At 47.8% G+C, this 22,407-nt stretch overlaps 7 protein-coding genes across 7 annotated transcripts; 4 read left to right on the forward strand and 3 right to left on the reverse strand.

Moving 5' to 3' along the window:
* Positions 1 to 4,234: 4,234 nt before the first annotated feature.
* On the reverse strand, positions 4,235 to 5,683 carry Pdw03_5023 (Dipeptidase; the record flags this gene model as incomplete). Its single annotated transcript, XM_014683216.1, has 3 exons — positions 4,235 to 5,142; positions 5,201 to 5,413; positions 5,473 to 5,683. 3 exons carry the CDS (start codon positions 5,681 to 5,683, stop codon positions 4,235 to 4,237), a joined length of 1,332 nt encoding a protein of 443 aa, XP_014538702.1.
* A 1,564-nt stretch (positions 5,684 to 7,247) lies between these two features.
* Positions 7,248 to 8,984, forward strand: Pdw03_5024 (Putative SANT domain DNA binding protein; the record flags this gene model as incomplete). The annotated part of the gene is made up of 2 exons (XM_066100917.1): positions 7,248 to 7,614; positions 7,669 to 8,984. The coding sequence occupies 2 exons, from the start codon at positions 7,248 to 7,250 to the stop codon at positions 8,982 to 8,984; spliced, it is 1,683 nt and encodes a 560-aa protein (XP_065956317.1).
* A 165-nt stretch (positions 8,985 to 9,149) lies between these two features.
* On the reverse strand, positions 9,150 to 10,411 carry Pdw03_5025 (serine/threonine protein kinase; the record flags this gene model as incomplete). Its single annotated transcript, XM_066100918.1, has 2 exons — positions 9,150 to 10,114; positions 10,174 to 10,411. 2 exons carry the CDS (start codon positions 10,409 to 10,411, stop codon positions 9,150 to 9,152), a joined length of 1,203 nt encoding a protein of 400 aa, XP_065956318.1.
* A 396-nt stretch (positions 10,412 to 10,807) lies between these two features.
* Pdw03_5026 (uncharacterized protein) lies at positions 10,808 to 11,887 on the reverse strand (the record flags this gene model as incomplete). Its single annotated transcript, XM_066100919.1, has 5 exons — positions 10,808 to 11,024; positions 11,099 to 11,225; positions 11,280 to 11,330; positions 11,718 to 11,820; positions 11,885 to 11,887. The coding sequence occupies 5 exons, from the start codon at positions 11,885 to 11,887 to the stop codon at positions 10,808 to 10,810; spliced, it is 501 nt and encodes a 166-aa protein (XP_065956319.1).
* A 1,326-nt stretch (positions 11,888 to 13,213) lies between these two features.
* On the forward strand, positions 13,214 to 14,934 carry Pdw03_5027 (Nonsense-mediated mRNA decay protein Upf3, putative; the record flags this gene model as incomplete). Its single annotated transcript, XM_014683214.1, has 2 exons — positions 13,214 to 13,458; positions 13,524 to 14,934. The coding sequence occupies 2 exons, from the start codon at positions 13,214 to 13,216 to the stop codon at positions 14,932 to 14,934; spliced, it is 1,656 nt and encodes a 551-aa protein (XP_014538700.1).
* Positions 14,935 to 17,769: 2,835 nt separating this feature from the next.
* Pdw03_5028 (Activator of stress genes) lies at positions 17,770 to 19,044 on the forward strand (the record flags this gene model as incomplete). Its single annotated transcript, XM_014683212.2, has 4 exons — positions 17,770 to 17,903; positions 17,951 to 17,963; positions 18,387 to 18,541; positions 18,597 to 19,044. 4 exons carry the CDS (start codon positions 17,770 to 17,772, stop codon positions 19,042 to 19,044), a joined length of 750 nt encoding a protein of 249 aa, XP_014538698.2.
* Positions 19,045 to 21,109: 2,065 nt separating this feature from the next.
* Positions 21,110 to 21,919, forward strand: Pdw03_5029 (Aspergillopepsin, putative; the record flags this gene model as incomplete). Its single annotated transcript, XM_014683210.1, has 1 exon — positions 21,110 to 21,919. One exon carries the CDS (start codon positions 21,110 to 21,112, stop codon positions 21,917 to 21,919), a length of 810 nt encoding a protein of 269 aa, XP_014538696.1.
* Positions 21,920 to 22,407: the final 488 nt, after the last annotated feature.

Below are 22,407 nucleotides of genomic sequence, written 5' to 3' on the forward strand. Positions count from 1 at the left end.
AGATACAACGGTATTCGGCAGGCCGTGCAGTTTCCAGACATGACGGGTGTACAGGCGGGCGACTTCTTCAGCGTTGCAGGTTCCCTTGCAGTGTATGAAGTGCTTCATCTTGGTCAGACGGTCTACCACGACTAGGATGGCGTCGTAACCGTAGCTCAGGGGCAGGTGCGTGATGAAGTCCATGCTGATATCTTGCCAGGCTCTCTCAGGTACGGGCAGTTGTCTCAGGATCCCTTGACGGACTTCTCGGGCGGGGGTGATACGGCGGCAGGTATGGCAGTTCTTGGTCCAGTCGCTCACGTACTGGTATACTCTAGGCCAGTAGTATTCTCGGGACAGCAGTTCATAGGTCTTCGACCGGCCAGGGTGTCCCACGGTGGGCTTGTCATGACACAGGCGCAGTATTTCAGCTTTCAGTTCATCGTTGTCAGGGACGTACAAGCGGTTCCGGTAGTAGAGGTAGTTGCCTCTTCGTTCGCAGTCGGCAAGTGTAATCTCAGGGTGACGGCTAGCGTTCTTGTCTAACGCTTCCAGGATAGATTGTACTACTTTATCTTGGTTGTAGGCTTCCAGCAGTAAATCCTTGATCGTAGATGGTGGTTCGGGCAGGTCTGGCAGTTCAGGTGGAGTGGTTGTAGTGACTCCGTTTCTCTGTCGTGTTGTGACGTTTATCTGTAGGTTTTCTTTCTTCAGAACAGTCTGGCTCTGATGCGCTAAGCGCTCATCCCCCTCTTTAGGGATATCCTCTGACCTCCTGGTCAGGGCGTCGGGCTTTGCACCTTGTTTTCCGGGACGGTACGTGATCTTGAAGTTAAACCGGGACAGGAATTCAGACCATCGGGCTTGGCGGCGGTTCAGGAGTTTCGTTGTCGTGAAATATTCCAGATTGCGGTGGTCAGTTATGACCTTCACGGGCGAGGGTGTGCCCTCCAGTTCGGGACGCCACTCTTCGAAGCAGCGGATTATGGCTAGCAGTTCTTTATCGTATATCTCATAGTTACACTCGGCGGCGGAGTGTTTTTTCGAGAAAAATGCGATAGGGTGCAGTATTCCAGCGTCATCGTACTGAGACAGTACACCGGCAGAGACAAAATCAGACGCGTCTGTTTCCAGGACTATCTCCTTGGACCAGTCAAACGCTTTCAGAACCGGGGCAGATGTAAACGCCTTCTTCAAGGCTTCGAAGCTCAGCTGGCAGACAGGTGTCCATTCGAAACGGACGTCTTTCTTCGTGAGTCTCACGAGCGGGGCGATGACTTTCAAGAAGTCTCTGATAAAGCGGCGGTAGAAGTTGCCGAAACCAATAAAGGCTTGCACATCAGTCAGACAGGTCGGTGTTTTCCAGTTCACGATCGTTTCGATCTTGTCGGGGTCCATACGGATACCATCTTCACCGATGATAATACCAAGGAACTTCGTCTCGGACACACAGAATTCGCATTTCGATAGTTTTGCGAACAGGCCTGCCTCTCGGAGGCGCTGAAGGACTTTTCGTACATGTTCTATGTGTTCCGCACGCGTGCGGCTGTAAATCAGGATATCGTCCAGGTAAGCAGTACAGAAACAGTCCAGGTACTCTCGTAACGTGTCGTTGATAAATCGTTGGAAGGATGCGGGGGCTCCAGTTAAACCAAATGGCATCACCAATGATTCGAACAGTCCTAATCTCGTACGGAAGGCAGTCAGGTATTCTTGTCCCTTCGCAATTCGCAGATTGTTGAAGGCGGAGATGATATCAATCTTCGTAAAGAACTTCATCCCTTTCAGGTTATTCAGGGTTTCCTTGGTCAGCGGCAACGGGTAACGGTCCTTAACAGTGATTGCGTTCAGTGCACGGTAATCCACGCAGAAGCGGAGACCTCCGCCGGGTTTTCTTCACGAACAGAACAGGCGAGGCAGCGGGCGAGGAGCTGGGCCGAATGAACCCTTTCCTCAGGTTATCTTCGATCCAGTCTTTCAGGACCTCGAGCTCATTTCGGGACATGGGATAGAGGGGCCCAAAAGGTAAGGGTTTGTCCTCTTGTAAGACCATCTTGTGGTCGTATGATCGGTGGGGTGGCAAGCGCTCGGCTTCCTTGGGTGAGAACACTTCGGCGAAGTCTCTAAACTCTTCAGGCAGTGCAGACACGGGGTCAGGTTCAGTGTCGGTCTTGGGGTTCAGTGCAGTCTCGATGTCCGCGGTTGTAATTGCGAACATGCTGTATTTCTTTCTTGCATACGCAGCACACGCAGCTAGCGATACGGCTGCAATGTCTCGTTTCTCGAGACCAGTTGGTCGTGCAGGCAGGTTCCTCGGACGGGACTTTACAGGTAGCAGGCGGTTCTTCAGCGGTAGCAGGCGGTTCTTCAGTGGTAGCAGGCGGTTCTTCAGCGGTAGCAGGCGGTTCTTCAGTGGTAGCAGGCGGTTCTTCAGCGGTAGCAGGCGGTTCTTCGGTGGTAGCGGTCTGCTCAGGACCGGGTCTACCAGAGTTCAGTTCGGGGGCTTTCGGGGCGGTTCAGACATTTTCAGACAGTCAACTCCTAGGGGTAGGAGCTACGTAGTGTCAGGGTGCGGGCTGGCAGGACGGTATGATAGGAGATGACTGGCAGGGACAGGTCGTAACAGATCAGATTCACATTGACAGGCAGGTACAGGCAGGGGCAGGCTAATATACAAGACGTAGCTCGAAGAGCTACAACAGGATCTAGAACTGAAGTTCAAGATAAACAGGTCGGAGATCACGTGCCGTGATCTTCCTTTTACTAAGCATTACGGTTCACACCGTGACAGGATGTGGATATCAACTCATATCCAATATCCGCAAATTGCGGATATAAGGATCGATCTGATATCCATTGGAGCGGATATGCCGCAGTCTACGAAGGATATATAAGGACACTCTCTCATGTACTTAGTTTAGTTCTTCGTCTTCAATCATACATTGTTACTTGTGTTTACCTTACGACCTTGTTGACTCACTTACTATATTATCACTTGACAACACCAACGAACAGACCAATACTGCGGTATAGATCTGCTCGGCGCTCTACCTGGCATCGTTCCCTGATACCCTCAAAAGGACTTAGGCTGGATAAGACTGTGCGCAGCAACAGCTCGGTTGAGAGACAGATCATTGACGTTGGAGGACCAGCACAGGCAAGTATAACCAGGAAAGCTTCTAACATAATTGTGACCAGTTAGGCAGTGCGTAACACTTGTCTTCAATCCTACATTGTTACTTGTGTTTACCTTTGGAACCACGTTGACTCATGAACTATATTATCACTTGACAACACCTACGAGCAGACCAATACTGCGGTATAGATCTACTCGGCGCTCTACCTGGCATCGTTCCTCGATACCCTCAAAAGGACTTAGGCTGGAATAAGACTGTGCGCAGCAACAGCTCGGTTGAGAGGCAGATCGTTGACGTTGGAGGATCAGCACAGGCAAGTATAATCAGGGAAGCTCCAACATAACTGTGACCAGTTAGGCAGTGCGTAACAACAGGCAGGGGCAGGCTATTATACAAGACGTAGCTCCCAGAGCTACAACAGGATCTAGAACTGAAGTTCAGATAAACAGGTCGGAGATCACGTGCCGTGATCTTCCTCTTACTAAGCATCACGGTTCGCACCGTGACATAAAGAGAGTGGAGAGATAAAGAAAGTGGAGAGATAAAGAAGTAAGGTAGTAAAAGGTACACTATAGAAAAAGAAGGGGATACTCTACGCCCGCTGGGACCATAGGAAACTATCTATATAGGGTAGATAGCTACTTTTATTACGTTTATTTTCTTCTGTCTTATTTAGACTACCCCGGCCGGATTATAGCCTTACTTTTTAGGTTATAGGACTCGTATAGTGTAGTTATATACTAGGGACACACTATATTTATCGTCGGGAGCGGGCTCTAGGACGCAATCCCTTTACAGCAGCACATATATAAAGCGAGCTAAATCGGGTCACTGAAATCATCATCATCAACCAAAGGTGTAACCAATGCCGAAAACAGGGTGTCGAAACCAAGGGTGTAACCTATAGCTGAAAATAGTGCAAAATACCCGAAACCATACGGAGCACCATGATGGTGTCGCATACACAGATTGTGTATAACGTTTAGTCAGCTTTATCCGCACAAATTGTTTAAAAGAGCGGATTTTGTCAATTCAGTTAGTTAGAGAACTCTGAGTATTTTTCATGCCATATCTATTGGTAGTTCCATACAGTGTTGAACTCATAGACATCTGTCCAATTATTCCTCCACAGGCAGTGCACCCTCGGATCGCATCTCTAGCGCCACCTCATCAACTTTTTTCCATACTCTCAGTAGATTACCTCCGGCCACCTTGCTTGCATCTTTGTCACTGACCCCTCGTTTCAGTAGCTCCTTGATCAGATTGGGGAACCTGGACACATCCTTCAATCCCCGAGGAACCGTCGGATTACCGTCAAAATCACTACCGATCCCAACATGCTCGAAGCCTACAAGATTACCGATGTACAGGATGTGATCAGCGACTCGTTCCAGAGTGGCGTGAACGGGGTCCAGGTCTGGGATCCCATTGGCACCGTTTGAAGCCGTGCAGGAAATGAAGTCTGGTCCAAAATTGACCATAACCAGGGAGTTCTTCTCGCGGACCAGCTCTAAGATGTCATCGGGTACGTTGCGTGGGTGGGGACAGAGTGCATATGCTGAGCTATGGCTGTAAATCACTGGAGCACGGCTTCCTATCCAATCAGACTTGCCGGCGCCCAGCACATCACGCATAGTCTCCGTGCTGACATGGGCTAAATCGACGATCATCCCAAGGCGATTCATCTCAAAAACTAGCTTCTGGCCTTCTTCGCTGACGCCATGCCAGAGAGGATCGGATTTTCTTAATCCACCGCCTGGAAGTTCGATGACGGCGGCGTCGGCATATCGATTATGGCAGTTATGTGTGAGAGTTGCGTAAGAAACTCCAAGGTCATAGAAGATACGGAGGAGAGCCAGTGAGTTGCCGATAGAATGCAAGCCCTCGATACCAAGCGGTGAGATAATCTTTCCCTCGCGGAAAGCGGACATGGCAGTAGTACCATCAAGGGGACTCGAGAAGACCTTGGGATATGCTTGTTGAACCCTTGACATGACATCAACCTGTTCCATCGTCATTCGCACGCCTATGGTTCCAACATGAGCATCCTACTGTACAACAGCCATCGTGTCAAGTTCCCTTACTTGCTGCGTAATTTTCGTTGGAGAAATCGGTCCCATTCTCGGGACAGGGCACGAAAACACTCCAAAATGTGCCACCAACTCTACCTTGTTTCAATCGAGGAATATCAACGTGGCCGGGAAATTTCCCCTTGACAAAAGCCTCAGTGAAGTTGCGATCATTTACACGGTTGTGGAAGAGTTCCCGGACCAAGATGGGAAAGTCATCATGACCGTCTGTTTTAGGCCATCAGTCTTAATTTTCCACATATAATAATTCTCTGCAATCTTCATACCGATCAATGGAGTCTGTGACAGGATCTTCTCCACCCTTTCCTCAATGCTCAGGGGGGCGAAAGGAGAGCACGAGCTTGTAAACCAGGCGCCCACTAGAATGATACAGAGAAACAGCCAGAGTTGATTAACGGGAAGCTTTTTTTGCCCAGAGGTTGGTCCATCCTCTTGGCTCTCCAAGATGAGGCTCTTCTTGTCGCTAATTTTGGGCATTTATGAAGTAGAGTGTCACGAGGTTGAAGAGAGTGTCGGAAGGAAAGATTTTTTAAGGGGGAATAGTCCTTCTCATCATCATGTATTGGAGTAGCAATTAGGACGGAGTTTAATGACCGCCTCCGGGAGGCGGTCAGTATTGCCGTCGGGCCAGGACTATATGTTCTTACCCCTCATGTTTTATTAGTTTCCCAAGAAGAAAAGAATCCATCCTAGGAGTTCAGTTAATCTCTTTCACCCATCAGTTTGCTTCAAGTCCTTTGGATTTTCCCTTCTGTCGGAAATCAGTAAAGTGGTCCATCTGGAAGGCATCAGGCAAGGATCTCTGGAGGGGAAGCTGACTCGCTGAGGGTGGGTCAGGTTTCGGCCTGACAGAGAGCAGAAACAGATGCTTATCGATAAGCGTGATTTAACCTCGGACGGTCGGGACCATTGAGTCTTCATTCTGACCAATAATCGTGCCAAGCGCCCCACTCAAGGATAATTCTCACTCAACGATAATTTTCGAGGTAATAAATCGATTTGGGCCGCCGCCGGAAACGGCAGCTCCCCAATCCCGGTTTAGCCCCCGCCCCCACGCGCCCTCAGACTGGTTTAGCGCCTCCAGATGAGGTTTAGCCTGCAAGCTAACCCTCAACGGGACCGCCCTGGTCCCTCACCGCCGGGCGACTTCGCCGCCCGACTGTATAAAGGCGCGGTGCGTCGCTCCATCGTCACCCTCTCTAATTGTCTCGCTCCCTTCTCCCAGCAAGCCCACCATGGATTTGATTGGGGCATTGGCCTTGGATGGATCACTTTTTATAGGCTGATTGCTAATGTTTTCCTAGCAGCACTGCCATCCGTCCCCACTCACACCATCCTTTCAGCAACGCTTTGTTCTCTCGGCCAAATGGCTACTCGCCCTGTTACTTACAAGGCTCTGTCGGAGTCCCTCAATATCTTGTCTAGAGGCATATAACCTGGCGTCGAAATGGACACTCCAGAATCGGATTGCATTTCATCGTTGAGTTTTCGAGCTCGTCTCAGACTCCTACCTGGCGGAACGATACCACCCAGACCCTGCAACGACGTTCAGCAGACGTTGTGCTTCTTGCATATGATCCAGCAAACCTGACCCACCGCACCTCGGGACGGCCTGGGCGACAATGCACAGCCCACGGAAATCCCTACTCATTGTGCCACTTGTCTGCCTGGTGTAGGTGGTGCGCGGTTTTTGCCATTGGACACAGATCGCAAATTACGTTTCCAACTCCCTGCGACAAACCTAATAGCTTCATATCGAATTATTTGGTGAGATGACGGACATGGGGAGGGTTACATTGCGTGAAAGCAGGAACACACGGGCCAAGCTGAATTGGAAGACAGCCCGCCAAAGGGGTCCCTATCTTACACGTGCCAGACACTCTCTGTGTGTGTGAACAGTGGAGATTTAAATCATTGTCGGAAGGAAGAGGGGAACGAGAGGCTTATTTCAGCTTATTTGCCCTCAGGTTCATTCATCTCTTGTTTCAAAGGTGTACTGATTTCATTCTTGAACTCTTCTGATTCAATCTGCAATACCAGCATGTCTGTGACTCTCGATAATATCCAATTTTATGACGGCCCTTCAAAGCCTTCCAAGCCACCGCATTCTACATTTAGCAGCAGGGGGTATTGTACTGGCGTATTTCCGTCTTCTGAGAGACCTAATTCCTCCCAAACAACGGGTTGCTCATTGACGAGTCGCTCAACTGCTTCTCGCGCAAATAATCAGAAACACCAGCAGACTGCCGTTTTACCGAACGTATTTGATATCGAACTGAGAAAGAGTTTGGAGGAAGACCTCCCGCCTTTGGCCAATGACGCTGCTCTCGAAGGCGCCTCTTGCGATTCACTGCCGACATTTGATTTGGGTCACGAAGAGGGTTTTGACAGAGACTCATCCCTTGATCGTAAGTGTCAACTGTAATCAGAGCTTAACCACTTGCTAATGGTTTGTAAAATAGCGCCATTTTCAGCGAGAGTAAATCGTGTCTCTGAGCCAAGCGATATAGGCCCCTCCCAAACTTCATCACCCGTTCGTCCCAGCGCCCGCGATCCGCCGCTCGTCGAGATTGACCCCATGGTAATCGTTCGACCGGACTCTGCAAATTTGATCGGCGATGCAAACCAATCGCCTGAAGTGGAAGTCGCGCAACAGAGAGAAGAGGCGTTTTCTCCCAGATATCCAAGCACGATTTACGACTGCGTTTCATCCGATACATCCACTTCTGTGCTTGAGCGCTTCACAGAAAGCTCGTCCTCTTCCCGATCAGTTTCTCTCGCAACTGAAGCCTCAGAAGAGGATTTCTTTCTGAATCTCGCTTCGAAAGATCACAACAAAGAAAGATACGATACACACCAGTATTCAGGAAAGGAAGCTATATACGATTTGGACAATTGCTATGCGACCGCTCCTCTCCGAAGCAGCTCTGAGTCTGTCACTCCAGTACGGGCGGAGAAAGCTGAGACGATGAAACTTGTGTCGCCGGCTAGGTCTAAATCATTGATGGCATGGACCCAGATTGAGTCTACAACAACAAGTTTGAAGAGGAGAAAAAAGAGACTCGAAAACGAGCAGACAAGCAAAAAACCATGTCAGAAAAGGAAATATCCTCCTGTTGCTGTTGTCATACCCCCGGTGCGATCAAGACGAACACGAAGTGCGCGATCGAAATTTCAGTCAGCCTCATCGGAGATGTCTCTTAGTAGAGAAAGTGAGAGGTCCGGCGACTCCACGGATAAGGGCTTTATAAGAAACAATCTCCAATCAGGGTTGTCTGTTGGAGAGAGCAATGAGGTCTTGGGCTGCCCGCGCCCTCGTACAAGCACAAACGCCTCGTACGAATTTCAGGGTTCTCGTGATGACTTACCGAATTGTCATAACACGAGTCGCGATATCATCGGGCGGGCCATTCTTACAATTGACTCAGAAGGACCGAAGCCTACATTCTTCTTGACAATAGTGCCCGACAACATTCCTTCGCCCAATCGCCTCTGTACACCTTGCAATCATGAAGTTGTGGCGCCGAGCAAGAACCGGAAGCAGTCAGTGACTAAATGTCGCGCCAGTCAGGCCAAGGGCAAAAATCGGCGTTACTCGCCCGATGAGAACTACCTGTTGGTGACATTGAAGGAAGAGAAGAGGCTGACATGGGACGAAATTACGGCACATTTTCCTGGCCGCAAAAAATCATCGTTGCAAGTACATTATTCTACCAAGCTTCAGAGCCGGCCTACTGGCCAACCTCGGCTGCGGACCAAGAAGCGTAAAAGAAAATGAACAAAGAAACATTACTGCTCCCGCACGAGAACAGAAGAAGACACCAGTCATGGTTATGATACGAGTGGGCTTTAAGTCTATCTTGAGTCTCTCAATCCCAAACGGGGACCTTCGCCGGACAAAGAAGATAAAATTTCAGCCACAAGACAAGCTTATTAGGAGCATTTAACTTTGAGAGACTGTGCTGTACCTATACCAATCAAAAGTGAACCCAATCTCCTCAGGCTCGCCTAAAGTAAGCGCCTCAAGAAGTCCACGTTTCTCCAGGTCTTGACAGAATTCCTTTTTGGACAGAAAATCCTTTTCCAGGCAGTTTTGATCTACAACATCATTGTGGTCGCCACAGACTCGCTTGGCGATTCTGGACTCGCCGCGGACACTCTGTAATAACGATCTCCACCACGTTCCTAGGCCATAAAATATCCCATGAAATAAGCGACCTATGACCATATACCATCGTTCGTTCAACATTGTTTTAACGAGGTTTGCCACTTCGCGACTTTCCTTTTTTCCGCTTCCGCTACTTTCCATCGCAACGGTTCTTTCGTTCAAAAGTGTTTTCGTGTGCGCAGCTAGGTCTGAAATTTTGACATATTTGTTATGCCAACATCTGATGATGATGTTATCAATCAAGGGATTTCCATCCAAATTCGGAAATTCCATGTTCTGTAGCAAGTCCACGACCTTAGGACCATGTTCGTAAGGATCTTCGGCAAGACAGCGATCGCCATAAATCTCAAAGCCATAGTTAATCAGATAATATAAGGAACCAAGGGCGAATTGTTCTGTTCGAGGGCCCAGGAAGCCGAATGTTCCACATTCTCCTTGATCTGATTCCCTGTGGTTGAGTATTCTGCCATATGGAGCCATGCAAGCTTCGTAATTTGTTCCAATCCTCGCCGTACAATCAAAGTCGGATAGTTTCAGTCGGTTGCGGTCAAGTAGAACATTTTCCGGTCGTAAATCACCATGAGCCAGATTGAGGGATTCCAAGAAAGCGACGGCTTGAGCGAGATCGTTCATCCATTCTAAACGTAGGGATAGAGGTTCTAATCTTTCCACGGTAGTAACCACCATAGTTTGCTGGTCTCGGATATGATTGTTTTGAATCCTAGAAGAAAGTGACTGATCTAGAGACAAAGTAAAAGGCAAGCACTTTCAAGCATTTAATTTTCAATAGGGGTCGCACCTCTCATGTACTCGAGGAAAATGCCACTGTCGGAAAAGAGAAAGCACTGCACAATAGAGTGGCAAGGTGGATTTTGCGAGAATACTTGATATATCTCGAGCTCTTTATGGAATTGTTGCCTCTCGAATTCCCCGGACTTCGGGACTTTGACCACAATGCGAGGGTGGACCTCGTAAACGAAGGAGATGCCTCCACCCCAGATCCAGTGGACACTGGGATATTGGCGTTGGATATCCATGATTGAGGAATATTATGTGAGAAGGAGAAGAAGGGATAGAGGTAACGTGTTTGTACTTATAGACGGAAGGGGTGAATGGAAGAGAGAAGTGAAGCGATGGGGCGCAGTGACATAATCAGTTATGATTGGCTAACTCGCGCTTAGTCACCCCTTTTTAACCTTTCGTTTCAGGCTAGAACACTGGCTTAAAGTGACCAAGTTTACCAGGAGACTTCTTTCCCAACACTGAAGATTGATTATACGAATAGATGAAACATGTAGGTGTTGCATTCCAAGCCAAATCCAGAGGATTCGGATTCACTAAAAGATAGTTTCATAGCGAGTGCAAGGAGATACAGATAAGAACCACGAAATTGCGAGACTCCTCCTGTGAAGATCGCAAATCCCAATTATCCACTAGGCCCTCTTCCAAACGCCATTGCTCTTGACATAAGTACCATTGGCGATACAGTCATCGCACGGGTCCCTTTTGGTCGTCTTGCCGAGGTGCTCTGTTTTCTGGATGATGCCGCAATTGTTGCAGCCGTTGAGTTCTCTGATCCTGCCGGGAGAATCAGCTCTATGCCTGCACAGATACTCGATTGTCTCAACGAGCTTCTGACACATGATGTCTCTATATTTCATCCATATTACATATTAGCTATATTAGCTAAAGCAATTTCTCTGGCGATAATCATTGATACCCACTTGAAGATATAATGAAAAATCGGGTTTGCGCTAAATGTCGATCGTTGGACTAAAAGGGCACCAGGGAGTCTGATTATCGTTGAGTGCTGGTTCAGAAGTTTGGTGGAGATGGAAGGAAAGGATCGATCTGGGTTTTGACTTAGGCATATATATAGACTTTCCAGGGGGCTTGAGCGCTCACAATATTTCCAAGTCGAATATTCGCGTTGATTAGTGACCGAGTATGAACAGTCTGCCTGCTAGCAACTTTTCTCCAACTATTCCATGAGCAGCAATATCACTCGTAAAGCTGTACGGCGAACTGTTAACGCCTGGCCCACAGTGGGCCAGGAGCCTCGCCGATCTTAGGTCTAGCACTAAGCGCTGTCATTGATGGTGGGGCCGAGGTTTGATCTAAGAGGGCCTACCACCTTCAATCTGGTATGTCGACGGAGCCTGAGCGGTTTCCACGATGGCCAAGCTATTTGTTGGAAGGTCACGTGACCACCACTGTTTGCTCCCAGTACTTAGTCTCAGTCATAGCATGTAGATAGTTTCTCTCTCTCTCAACGCATCAAGAGATTTCCAGTTACATCTACATTCATCGTAGATCTCTAGTATCTCTAACAAGCTTGCTCACGAGCCCACTCGGCCAGGCGACGTAGGGCTTGATCGGCGGCTTGAGTGAGCAGGAACGGACCATCCGCTCCCCGCCGGCTGAATGGGGAGATGTAGTTTCCAATCTGCGAATGCCAGGCGCACGGATTAGTCCATGCCTTTTCTCAAGCTCGAAGACCGGTATCATACCATAGAGGCGGTTACTATTGGGTTCCACAATGTTCACACCTACCCGTCTTGCCCAAAGGATCGCGCGGGGCCACGGGTTATTAATCACGTGGCCGTCACCGCCCCCGAGTGTCATTGGTCCAAGGTTACGATGATGATTCGGCTTGAGTGAAATCGTGCACTACTGTACGTAAAGATGCAGAGTGGCAGATTGCACAAATGAATTTCTTAACTAGCGGCCATTACAAAAAACTCGGCGGAAGTCATCTTCGGACATGTCTCCGTTGAAAAACTTGCTTCCATTCGTCACGGAGCCACCGTCCATCCGATGAATGCGAACACCAGGTGCATTTTGTCCATTGGCAACACTACCATTGTATACCCAAGAAGTTCCGTCCACCTGAGTGTCAGACGCGGAGTGAATTGAGATATGTCCAAGGATCATTGCTAAGATTTCCGTTGGTAGAGAGAAGAAGTAGCATATAGACATAATGGTCGTGGTCAACATATCATCAGGGTCGATTCTAAATTGAAGGATTGTCTTTTGAACCAAACCAAACCACTCCCCAATGATTTTAGGATCTTCGCATTTCGCACGCTTGTAGTTGTATCGTTTCGAGAATCGGGAGGATAGGAGAGGATGCCGTTTCACGAAGTTAAATACCCATTTCTCGCCGACCGAAAGAACCGGGGTAGTTCCACGCTTTTGAAGAAGAAGATCTGCCATTTCTTGTACTATAGAGGGCCCGGGGGCTGATCCACGAGAATCCATAGAGAGGATCTATTTCTGAAGAGATACCTCTTCAGTATCGGTCAATTTATGAGAGTTGGCGCGAGAAATCGCGCGGTGTTGTATACCATTCAGGCGGGTAGAAAGGGTGGATCTTGGGACGTTAAAACGGCGCGCCACTTCACGAATTGAAGAGATTTCTTGATTTTTAAAAGCCTGGATAGCTAATAAAATCCTACCCTCTTGCTCTGCTGAATTGCTAGAGGATCGGGATCGAATTGGTGGCATAGTGGGTGGTTGAACTAACCAAGTGCTAATCTATGGACGCGTTTTGGGTTGGGTGGCCCACTGGCTTACCGAATACGTTACGTTATGGCAACTGATTATGTGATCTATGGATCCATGGCACCTGCCTAAGCACGTGCTCATGGCGATGCTGACTGATTGACTAGGCAGTGAGAGCTCGTGCCAAGTCACACCGCCTTCGCCCTCGTAGATGCCCCAGTATTATCAGCTTGGACAAGGTAGGCTCCGTTTAACATCTCTTTGGGATTTCCATGAACCTCCTTTTGAGAAACAGAAACCCAACCTCAATTCTCCACATTAAAAGGATCACTACCATGCAACCCGGTAAGATCACGGCCGGTCTACTCCCAATTTCGGCAGGAGCTATGCAAAAGTCAGGCTCTGGGGCGCCCGCAAGAAAAACACCTAAACCTCCCGCACCACGTCTCAAACTTCTCATTCGGCGTTTACCGCCTGGCTTAACACGAGCTGAGCTGGAGAATTCCCTTGGAGACCAGTGGAAGGCCGGGGCAGGAAACGTCGACTGGCTTCAATTCAAACCTGGCAAGGTGTCAAAAGAGTACGATTCACCATCCTCCGACGCAAGGTCCTATCGATTCCGACTAACCAGACTTCTTCAAATAGCCCCAACAAATCGTCTCGCCCGTCAAGAGCATATGTTCACGTTGTTTCCACTGAATGTGTCTCTTCGCTCTCGGATGCCGTGCGCCAAGCTTCTTTCCAGGATGCTCGCAACACTCTACATGATCCCATTCTACTTGGACCTCCGTCGCTGGAATTTGCACCCTATGCTAAGACCCCCGGAAGCCGCTCACGCAAGGATGCTCGTCAAGGCACGATTGATCAAGATTCAGAATTCATCGCTTTCTTGGAAAGTCTGACCCAGCCCATTACTAGACCCGCGGCTGTGGATTCCACGGCAGATTGCGAGGACAAGAAGAAGGAAACTATAGTGACTACCCCGCTAGTACAGTTTATCAAAGACAAAAAAGCCAGTAAGTTAAAGGACGGCAGTGGGTCCAAATCTAAACACAGTCGGTCGGACAAGGAATCAAAGCAGGAGAAAGTTCAAGCGAAAAAGCTTTTGCAACGAGGCGATAAGGAAAACTCGGCAAACCCTTCCGACAAAAGACCTAAAGGAGAAAAGTCAACCAAGGACTCAGGCAAGGCAACCAAGCAAGGAACCGCTGCCAATGCCAAGGGAAACAAGTCGAATGCCACACCAAATACTACAAAGGAGACAGCGGCAGCTCCAGAGCGGAGGAGAGAGCGCGGAAATGTCATAGTAGCCACCAAGATCCTTCAGCGTGATCTTGGACTGTCGACATCTGGTGGACGGCGACGCGGCAAAGGTGGTTCGACTGATTCTGCCTCACCTAAGAATGAGAGCTCTCGAGACTCAGCTATCCTACCAACCGATCTTTTCAAGAAGGAGATAACCAGGCCTCCCAAAGCCGCATCATCCGCAGCCAATTTTCCAAAGCCCAGGAACGGCGAGTTATCCTCGCGGCCCGATGCGGCAGCTGCGCCGCCTGTAACCTTACCGGTGAAGGTCATTAAGGGCGGCAAAGCAAAGCACCCACCAACCGCTAAACAAGCATTTCTCAAGCATGCCAACCCATCCCAGGGTGTTACCGAAGCGCTCCTGCAGTCCGCATTCACCCTATTCGGGGCAGTGACGAAGGTCGAGATTGACAAGAAGAAGGGTTTCGGATACATAGATTTTGCTGAACCGGAAGCCCTTCGCAAAGCTATCGCTGCAAGTCCCGTGTCGGTGGCACAGAGTCAAGTGGTGGTCTTGGAGCGCAAAGAGAATCCCGGAATTGAAAAAACTCGGAAAGGTCGCGAGAGTTTCACACCCAATACGGCCAAGGCTCCTACCGAAACTGCTGGAAGCACTTCAGGAACAGGCATTAATGTTGGAAGTAATGCTAGCTCCTTCCGCGGATCTCGTGGAGGGCGTGGATCACGAAACAAGGGACCCAAGGGGAGCGCTGGAGCTTCAGAGAAGACAGGAGGCACCGAGGCAGAGTGAGACCGGGCCGAGATATCTAGTTCTTTAGCAGTTCATGAGACATGATACCCGAAGGCATGACAAGTTTTACTGACAACTGTGTGATGGCCACGGCAAAGGATTTGATGAACCATGACATAATCAAGAACAAGGCATATCAACCAGTTTTTCAGGATGTGGGTAGCAGAGTCAAGATAGCGAAGCCAGGGTAGAAGCACAAGATTCAAGGCTCTGCCAATCAAGGACGTGATCTGGACCGCTGGATGAAAACAAGGCTCCGGCTCACACCACCTACCAACATGCTACGTTACGATGGAAACGTCATGGGACTAAAGCTGGATAGACACCAAGTAGAATTTTTTCGCTATTTGCACCACTGCCTTGGAGTTCGTCATTTTTCTCCACTAAGATGGAAGAGGACCTTTCAGACCTCCTCGACACCCACCAGGACCAACCGACCGAAGTCAGACGTCGAATCCAGGTCAAGATCATCACCACTCCCTGGACCGAAACACAGATACTGCGAACAGGACGCGTATCAGTCGATGCGGGAGTCAAAGGTTTCACTTTAGGGCATCGAGGACATATAGTCATCAGCAAGGGTGGAGATTCTGTAGCTCTTTTAAAGAGTTTAGAAAGGGGACGTCTACTCTAAAGTGATTCTTTGAACTGCGGGAATGGTCAGCGTAATTCTCAGGTACAGCGAGAGATAATTTTCAACTGTTGAGAATAGGAAAGGGGGGGGGGGTAGGAACATACGTAGAGTCGCTTGAAAATCGAAAGAAGTTCCGGGTGCCTAGGCCGATTTATACCACTGCTGATCACGCTAGCGCTAAGCGAGAGCGTCATGTGTTTGCCTGGTTTGCGTAGTTGGTTTCGTTTGGCCTTTTCCTGGTGGATCGCCTTTTGAAAGTTGATCCAATAATCTGCCACCATTTCTTGGGGCGGATCCACCTTACGGAGTAAAAATTTTCAACTTCGGTCTTCTGCTACTCCGTGGTCTATAACCAACCCTTGTCAATGGTTGATTACAACATACTCTCAAAGTTATTATTTCCATGATTATGTGTCACCCACAAACTTTGGGACTAGAGCGGAACCGAGCTCACCTTCGACATGCTGGCTTTTTTTTGGTTCTGTTCACCGACTCATTGGGTACTATCTACTAGGTACATAATGTGACTCTATGTTGTACATACAACATAGAACGAGGGACAAGAGAGCAATCTTTCTGCTGGACGGATAATGGGGCGTATAGAGACCGCTTTTGCGGCTCACCGCCTTCATCCTGGGAAAGGGGACCTGACCCCACTCGACTTTAGTGGAGTTTTACAAAATAATCATCGCCGTGCAAGTCATCAATTCCATCGGATCGTTTTATCAATTTTCATCTATGTTGTACAACATAGTTTTATTGTATCTGAGGGACTGTTGTGTCTCTCTGTAGCATCAGGCCCCCTATGAAAATATCGAGAAATTTTCTATCGGAGGGATCGCCCCACGGGGGTGTGGGACCGATTTTGGTCTGTCACACAACTACCATATATGCGTTCTTTTCTGAACCACATCGTTTACTCAAAATCTTTGTTGAGACCAAATTTATCGTTCCAAGTCTCATAACTACTGTAGCTATACTTGGGCAACGTTTTTTTGGGGGTACATGTGTGAAATTTTGTGGTGCAAGTCTCCAGAAGGCGCCCGTTAGTTCCAGAGAAATGGCCTACTTTTACATAATTTGTGGTACTTTACTGAGTAGTCTCATACGCATTTCACAAGTAGCATTCCACATGTGAAAGTAATCCTAAAAAACTTCCTGTCGAAGTGTCTCTTCCGAAATACCCGTAATTGTCGGGCCGCGTATGCTTGTCGCTTGTCCACTAATCTGTCATCACCGCTGACATGCGGGGATCCCAAGACCTGTCGAGTTGTAGACTCTTCAAGCATGCCACGCCCCAAGGTCCATCCAGCGAGTCGGCTACGAGTGAACACCGCATGCACTACCTGCCGTGCATCCAATAAGCGCTGTAGTGGTTATTTCCCATGTACTAATTGACTGTATTCACAAAGGGCGTGGCCGCTCATGCACCCCATTCAAGTCCTTGCTAATTGCAGGCCGCCGAAGCCGCCCCGTTCCTGCTTCTAAACCTACAGTCGAGTCGCAAAATCCCTTAGGGTTACAATCTAGCGATATTGGTGCGCCCTATCTCGAGCTCGACAAGCTGGAGGCGGGATCGCGCTCGCCTGTTTGCATCAGACGCATCCGCGCATGCTCCGCAATCTGCAAGGGAAAAGTGGTATGGAATGGAATTTTGCGAGTGGCATGCGCATTGTTTAGTTGAGACTGTACTTCGGGAAAGCTGCCGCTCTATTATTTCTCCAATTGCTTCGGGATACAGTGACCCAACATATCGTGCCTTCACAGTTTTCTCACAAAAGGGGTAGTAAAGATATGCTAGAAGCAGAAGCTTGTGGCAATCTTTTGGATTTCTCCAAAGAGTGTTGCACTGTTGATTAGAAGGTCCAATTCATCCAGAATTATCACGCAGCGGTAGGACGAACGCCAATCATGAACTGTGGATATTTCACAAGACAAGCGGCTTTCTCAATCTGAGCTCTAGTGACGAAATTTCATCTGCCTTGACTAGCCCAGCAGAGCCCAAAACGGACCGGGAAGAGACTAGTGCGGCCATCATAGACCTTATGATTGCTATCGGAGCACAATCCTACCCGAATGACCGAACAAATCTCCAAGTGGAGCGTTTCTACTTTGCTCGCGGTCAACGAAAAACGTTTGCCAACGTGCTGGAAGATCCTAGCGTGGATTTAGTCTGAGGTTTTCTACTCATGTCCTTCTACATGCTGGCGGCGTGCCGTCGAAACACGGCATTCATGTACCTGGGAGTGGCATCACGAGCAGCCGTGGCGCTTGGGTTCCATGCAGACTTCTCGTTGTCAGTAGGCCCCGATGATAGTGCTAAGAGCAATGAACGGTAAAGAGTTTTCGCAGGATTCACTTAGCCCAGCTAATCCCCAACAGATCACGATTATGGGTGAGCTCATGCATTTTCGATTTGTTGATCAGTTCGATCCTCGGAAGACCTTCTGCCATTTAATCTTCATTGCCCAAAAATCGACAAGCACATAGCTGGTTTGTGGCCGCGCCGGCTGATCTTGGTCTGGTGGCTTCACATCAGGTATCGTTGATCCTGGACGAAATAATCAAGTGTTTCTACAATGAAAAGGCCGCATCAGCACAGCAGGCAGACCTCATACAATGCAAATCAAACGGCTGGTGTGAACATCTGCCATCATCGTTAAGGATGTCATCTTTAGGACGCAAAGACCAGAGCAGTTTCCGAGAGCGTACAATTGGAAACATGCACGTTGCATGTTCATATCATTTTGCAGTGATCTTAGTCACACGACCTTTCCTCATCTCGGTCCTGAGTGTTCAGCTGGCCCGGTGACACCAGAGCCTCTCGGCCGGTGATTCTAGTGAGGTGCTAACGGAGAACCCAGCCCACTCGCAGCTCGCAGCAGCCTGTGTTGATTCTGCCATATACATGCTGCAAACATGCCTGGAGGTTCATCAGTCCAGCCTTCTTCTTCGGAACATGTGTAAACTCAAGTATGTCTGCGCGAATACCCATCTACTGACTTCATTACTAAAATCTATCAAACAGAGCGTTTTTCTTTGCCGCAGCCTTGGTGCTCGGGTTCTCTATGTTCTCTTGCCGCGACATTGACTCTGAGATTGATGATGTATTCCGCGGTGCTCTGACCATCTTGCACGTGATGGCGTCGCAGTCTGCCCAGGCAGTTCATTATCTGAATATAGTAACGAAGCTAGAGGCTGCTATAGGCAAACAGCGCCACCAACTCGCTGCCCAAGCCCGACAGCGACGGGGTCAATACGTCAATCGGATCTTTAACTTGAACGAGAGCTCGCCAATACCGCGGACACAAAATTGGGGGGGTGTGGAAGAAGAAACGAGAAATGAGAACCCACTACTATCGCAGACTGTCACATCTTGCGCCATGCTACATTCGGACGATGGCACAGCTCCTCCTGCCTCACCCCCTATGATTGGTGGGACTTTGTTTGATCGGGATGGTATGGATTTGCCATAATGGGATAGTTTCCCATTTCTCGCTGAGTCAAGTACGATTTGATGAAATGATAGTTTATTAGTGACGAACTACCTGTGCAACTTTGGAACCTATAATGCTTGGTAGGACTATACGCGTATCTGGGCTTGCAAAGTGAAGAACTGCAAGATTTAGGCTCACTGTTTTTTCAAATAGACGACTTAACAGTTGGAATCAAGAAGCCGGGGGGATAAATGTTTGAAGTGTCCCAGTAAAGCTGGTAAATATCATCGACAGCTGTGCCCTTCAGACGGAAGGAATCGCACAAGAGTCCATTCTCATTTTGCCACATGAGATATCTGCCGTAAAAAAGAAATCGATCTACCTTCGCATCATCCGGTGTATCGACGTCGTTTCCTGTGAATCCCACAGGTAGCACCTTGTTGGGTGTGGGACGGATGTAGAAGAACGTGTCAGCATCGAAGGTGCAATCCTTGCTAGTAGCTGTGGCGATAATTTGGGAATTTTTGAAAACGACTAATAGGGGATTAGCAGATTTCTTGGGTTTTTTTAAAAAAAACACAAGTGCAACAGAGATAAATAAGCGATAAATCCTACACATAACGTCGGATGTCACCGATCCAGACACCCACTGAGACGAATCGCCGACATATGCAAGTCCTAGGTATCAGATCAGATGGGAATCAGTCTCATGTGGAAAAAATGTAATAACCGTCAGAAAAAAAAACTTTGACTCCCGCAGGGGCGACACCATAGGCAAGAATGGAGAAGGATCCTGTTGGATAGCGCTTTTGCAGCGCCGACTCAGAGAGTGCAGCCATAGTTTGCGAGGCCAAAGCCATGCCATTCAGTAGGATTTTCAATCTCATATTCTGTAAAATGGGAGAGAATTCTAGAGAGAGAGTTGTTTGGATATTAGCGCTAGGCGTGTCGTTGGGTAGTTAAGTTTTATCCCATTGTCAGACACCAAATCTGTCTGGGGTAACGCAGTCAGACACTGCAGTTGAAGGCTGACATTTAGGTTAACCTTCTATGTAATTATAACGTAATTTTTTTGGCTTACCACTCGATTTAATTTGAATGTGATCAGAATAAAATCATACGCAAACCAGTGACAACAGCCGCTCGATAGGGTGATGGAAAACTATAGTGACTGTAGACGTAGGTTCTGAGGCTTACGGATCTTAGCCTTGCACCTGAAAACTGTATCCTCTTACACTTTAATTACTCATGGGTCCGATTTTGGGGGTTAAACTTATCTCTCTTTAGAAAAATATATAAACATAGTCTTACCCTATACTTTAAGATCAGAAAGATCAAGTGCCTCTATACGGTCGTGTAAGGAATCTTATCCTTTTCGTAATTTAAGGATTAGAGTTAGTCTAGTACGTAACGACCGATGATAATAATAAGGATAAATCGATAGGCCTTATATAAATAGACCTAGGTATAGAAGAGAAGATAATAGGTATAAGCTAATAACAAAATCGATACCATAAGATAAGACCTTAGCTATAGTCGATAAGTATACTAATCAGCTATTTAGAAAAACTTTACTATTAACCAAATCTAAGGTAGGTGGGGAGGGGATATAGGAAGAGAGAGAGAGAGAGGTTAAAGTAGGGGGGTAGAAGGTAGAAGGTAGAGGGTAAACTCTATGACGATGGTTTCTTACATAGATTAACGGGCTATATACTGTTGGGATTTATAGACTATAGGAATAGGCTAACTTCATTGAACGTCCCTTATATTGTTGCACCACAGATTTCTGTCACCTTACAACGTCACCATAGCCTTCGGTCTCCGACAGCGGTTATCTATGGTTTTTGTCTCCATCTTACACTGCGGCCAAGTTGCATTCAGAGTCATTCTCTCGCATCTCTTAATATAGCTATTCGTATCATTTAATTCAACATGAACTTATCCCCTCTAAGCTCAATGAAAAATCGGAGCAAATCCTACATTACAATCAATTTTCGTACTCAGTTTATATTCACAAGCAGTTCAACATTCTAAAAGCCAATTCCACCATTCGTTTTGGCTAACTGGAACAATCTTATAGCGGCTCAACTCCCAAATTCTCACTATGAAGTTCGCTGTTGCAATAATCAGTGCTACGCTTCTTTCCAGATCTATCATCGCCTCTCCACTCACTCATCGCCGACAGGTAGAAAGTGAAATGCATCGATATACCCAAGCTCCGCGCCGCACAACCCGGCCTCATAGTCCAGGCACCTCGGAAGTATTCTATCTGAATCAAACGGCTCAGGAGACTTACAGCTCAAACTGGGCTGGGGCTGTGCTTATTGGTGCAGGATACACTTCAGTATCCGGAGAGATGGTTGTTCCTATACCCCGACTCCCGAATGATGCAAATTCTTATACGAATTACTGCGCCTCCGCATGGGTTGGCATTGACGGTGATACTTGCAGTAGGGCCATTCTACAAACAGGAATCGATTTCTGTATTCAAGGAGGCTCTACATCATATAGCGCGTGGTACGAATGGTATCCAGACTTTTCCCATGACTTTAGCAATATCCAAATCTCGGCTGGGAATGTGATCAGAATGATAGTCAATGCAACTTCGAAAAGTTCTGGCTCTGCTACTATTGAGAATCTATCGACTGGCGCATCTATCACGCATGCATTCCGTAAAGGCCTTGGGGGTGACCTATGTGAGTTCAATGCCGAATGGATTGTGGAGGACTTTTCTGTAAACAATGCATTGGCTCCTTTTGCCAACTTTGGCAACGTGGTATTCTCCAATGCAGTTGCCTCGCGCAATGGGAACACTTACGGACCATCGGGCGCAATTATAATGGACATCTATCAAGATCGGATTTTCACGTCTTCTTCTGTCACTGAAAACACTGTCACTGTCAGTTACATTTAGCTCTTTAGCTCTTACAAAGGCCAAGTTCAAATTCTCCAAACCTATCTCTAGAATATCCTGGTGCAACGTTCGTTCAGATAGTCAGAGCTGAGATGACATATTTGAACAGATATTTAGTGTCACTGCATTGTTTCAGGTGCTTATACTTTTGATTGGATACCACAAGAGGTTAAGCATAGAATTTCCGTCTCGCTTCGAGTGAAAGATTTTCATCTTGCTTTCGTATCTCTAATTACACAATTGAAAGACACTAAGGGGGTGACCTGCTTCTTTCTTGTCAACACACCGAGAGGCATAACTACTCTAGTAACTTATAGTGGTAGAGAGACAAGGAAGATTACTTGATGGAGATGTATTACAGTTTCTACTATGAAGTGTAGATGTAACTGGAAAATCTCTGTTGTGCGTGAAGAGAGAGAGAAACTATCGACAAGATGGGAAACTAAGTACTAGGAGCATGTGGTAGCATGTGAATATTCACATGCTTC

The sequence above is a fragment of the Penicillium digitatum genome, chromosome 1 (assembly GCF_016767815.1).
Source record: "Penicillium digitatum chromosome 1, complete sequence".
Taxonomy (NCBI): domain Eukaryota; kingdom Fungi; phylum Ascomycota; class Eurotiomycetes; order Eurotiales; family Aspergillaceae; genus Penicillium; species Penicillium digitatum.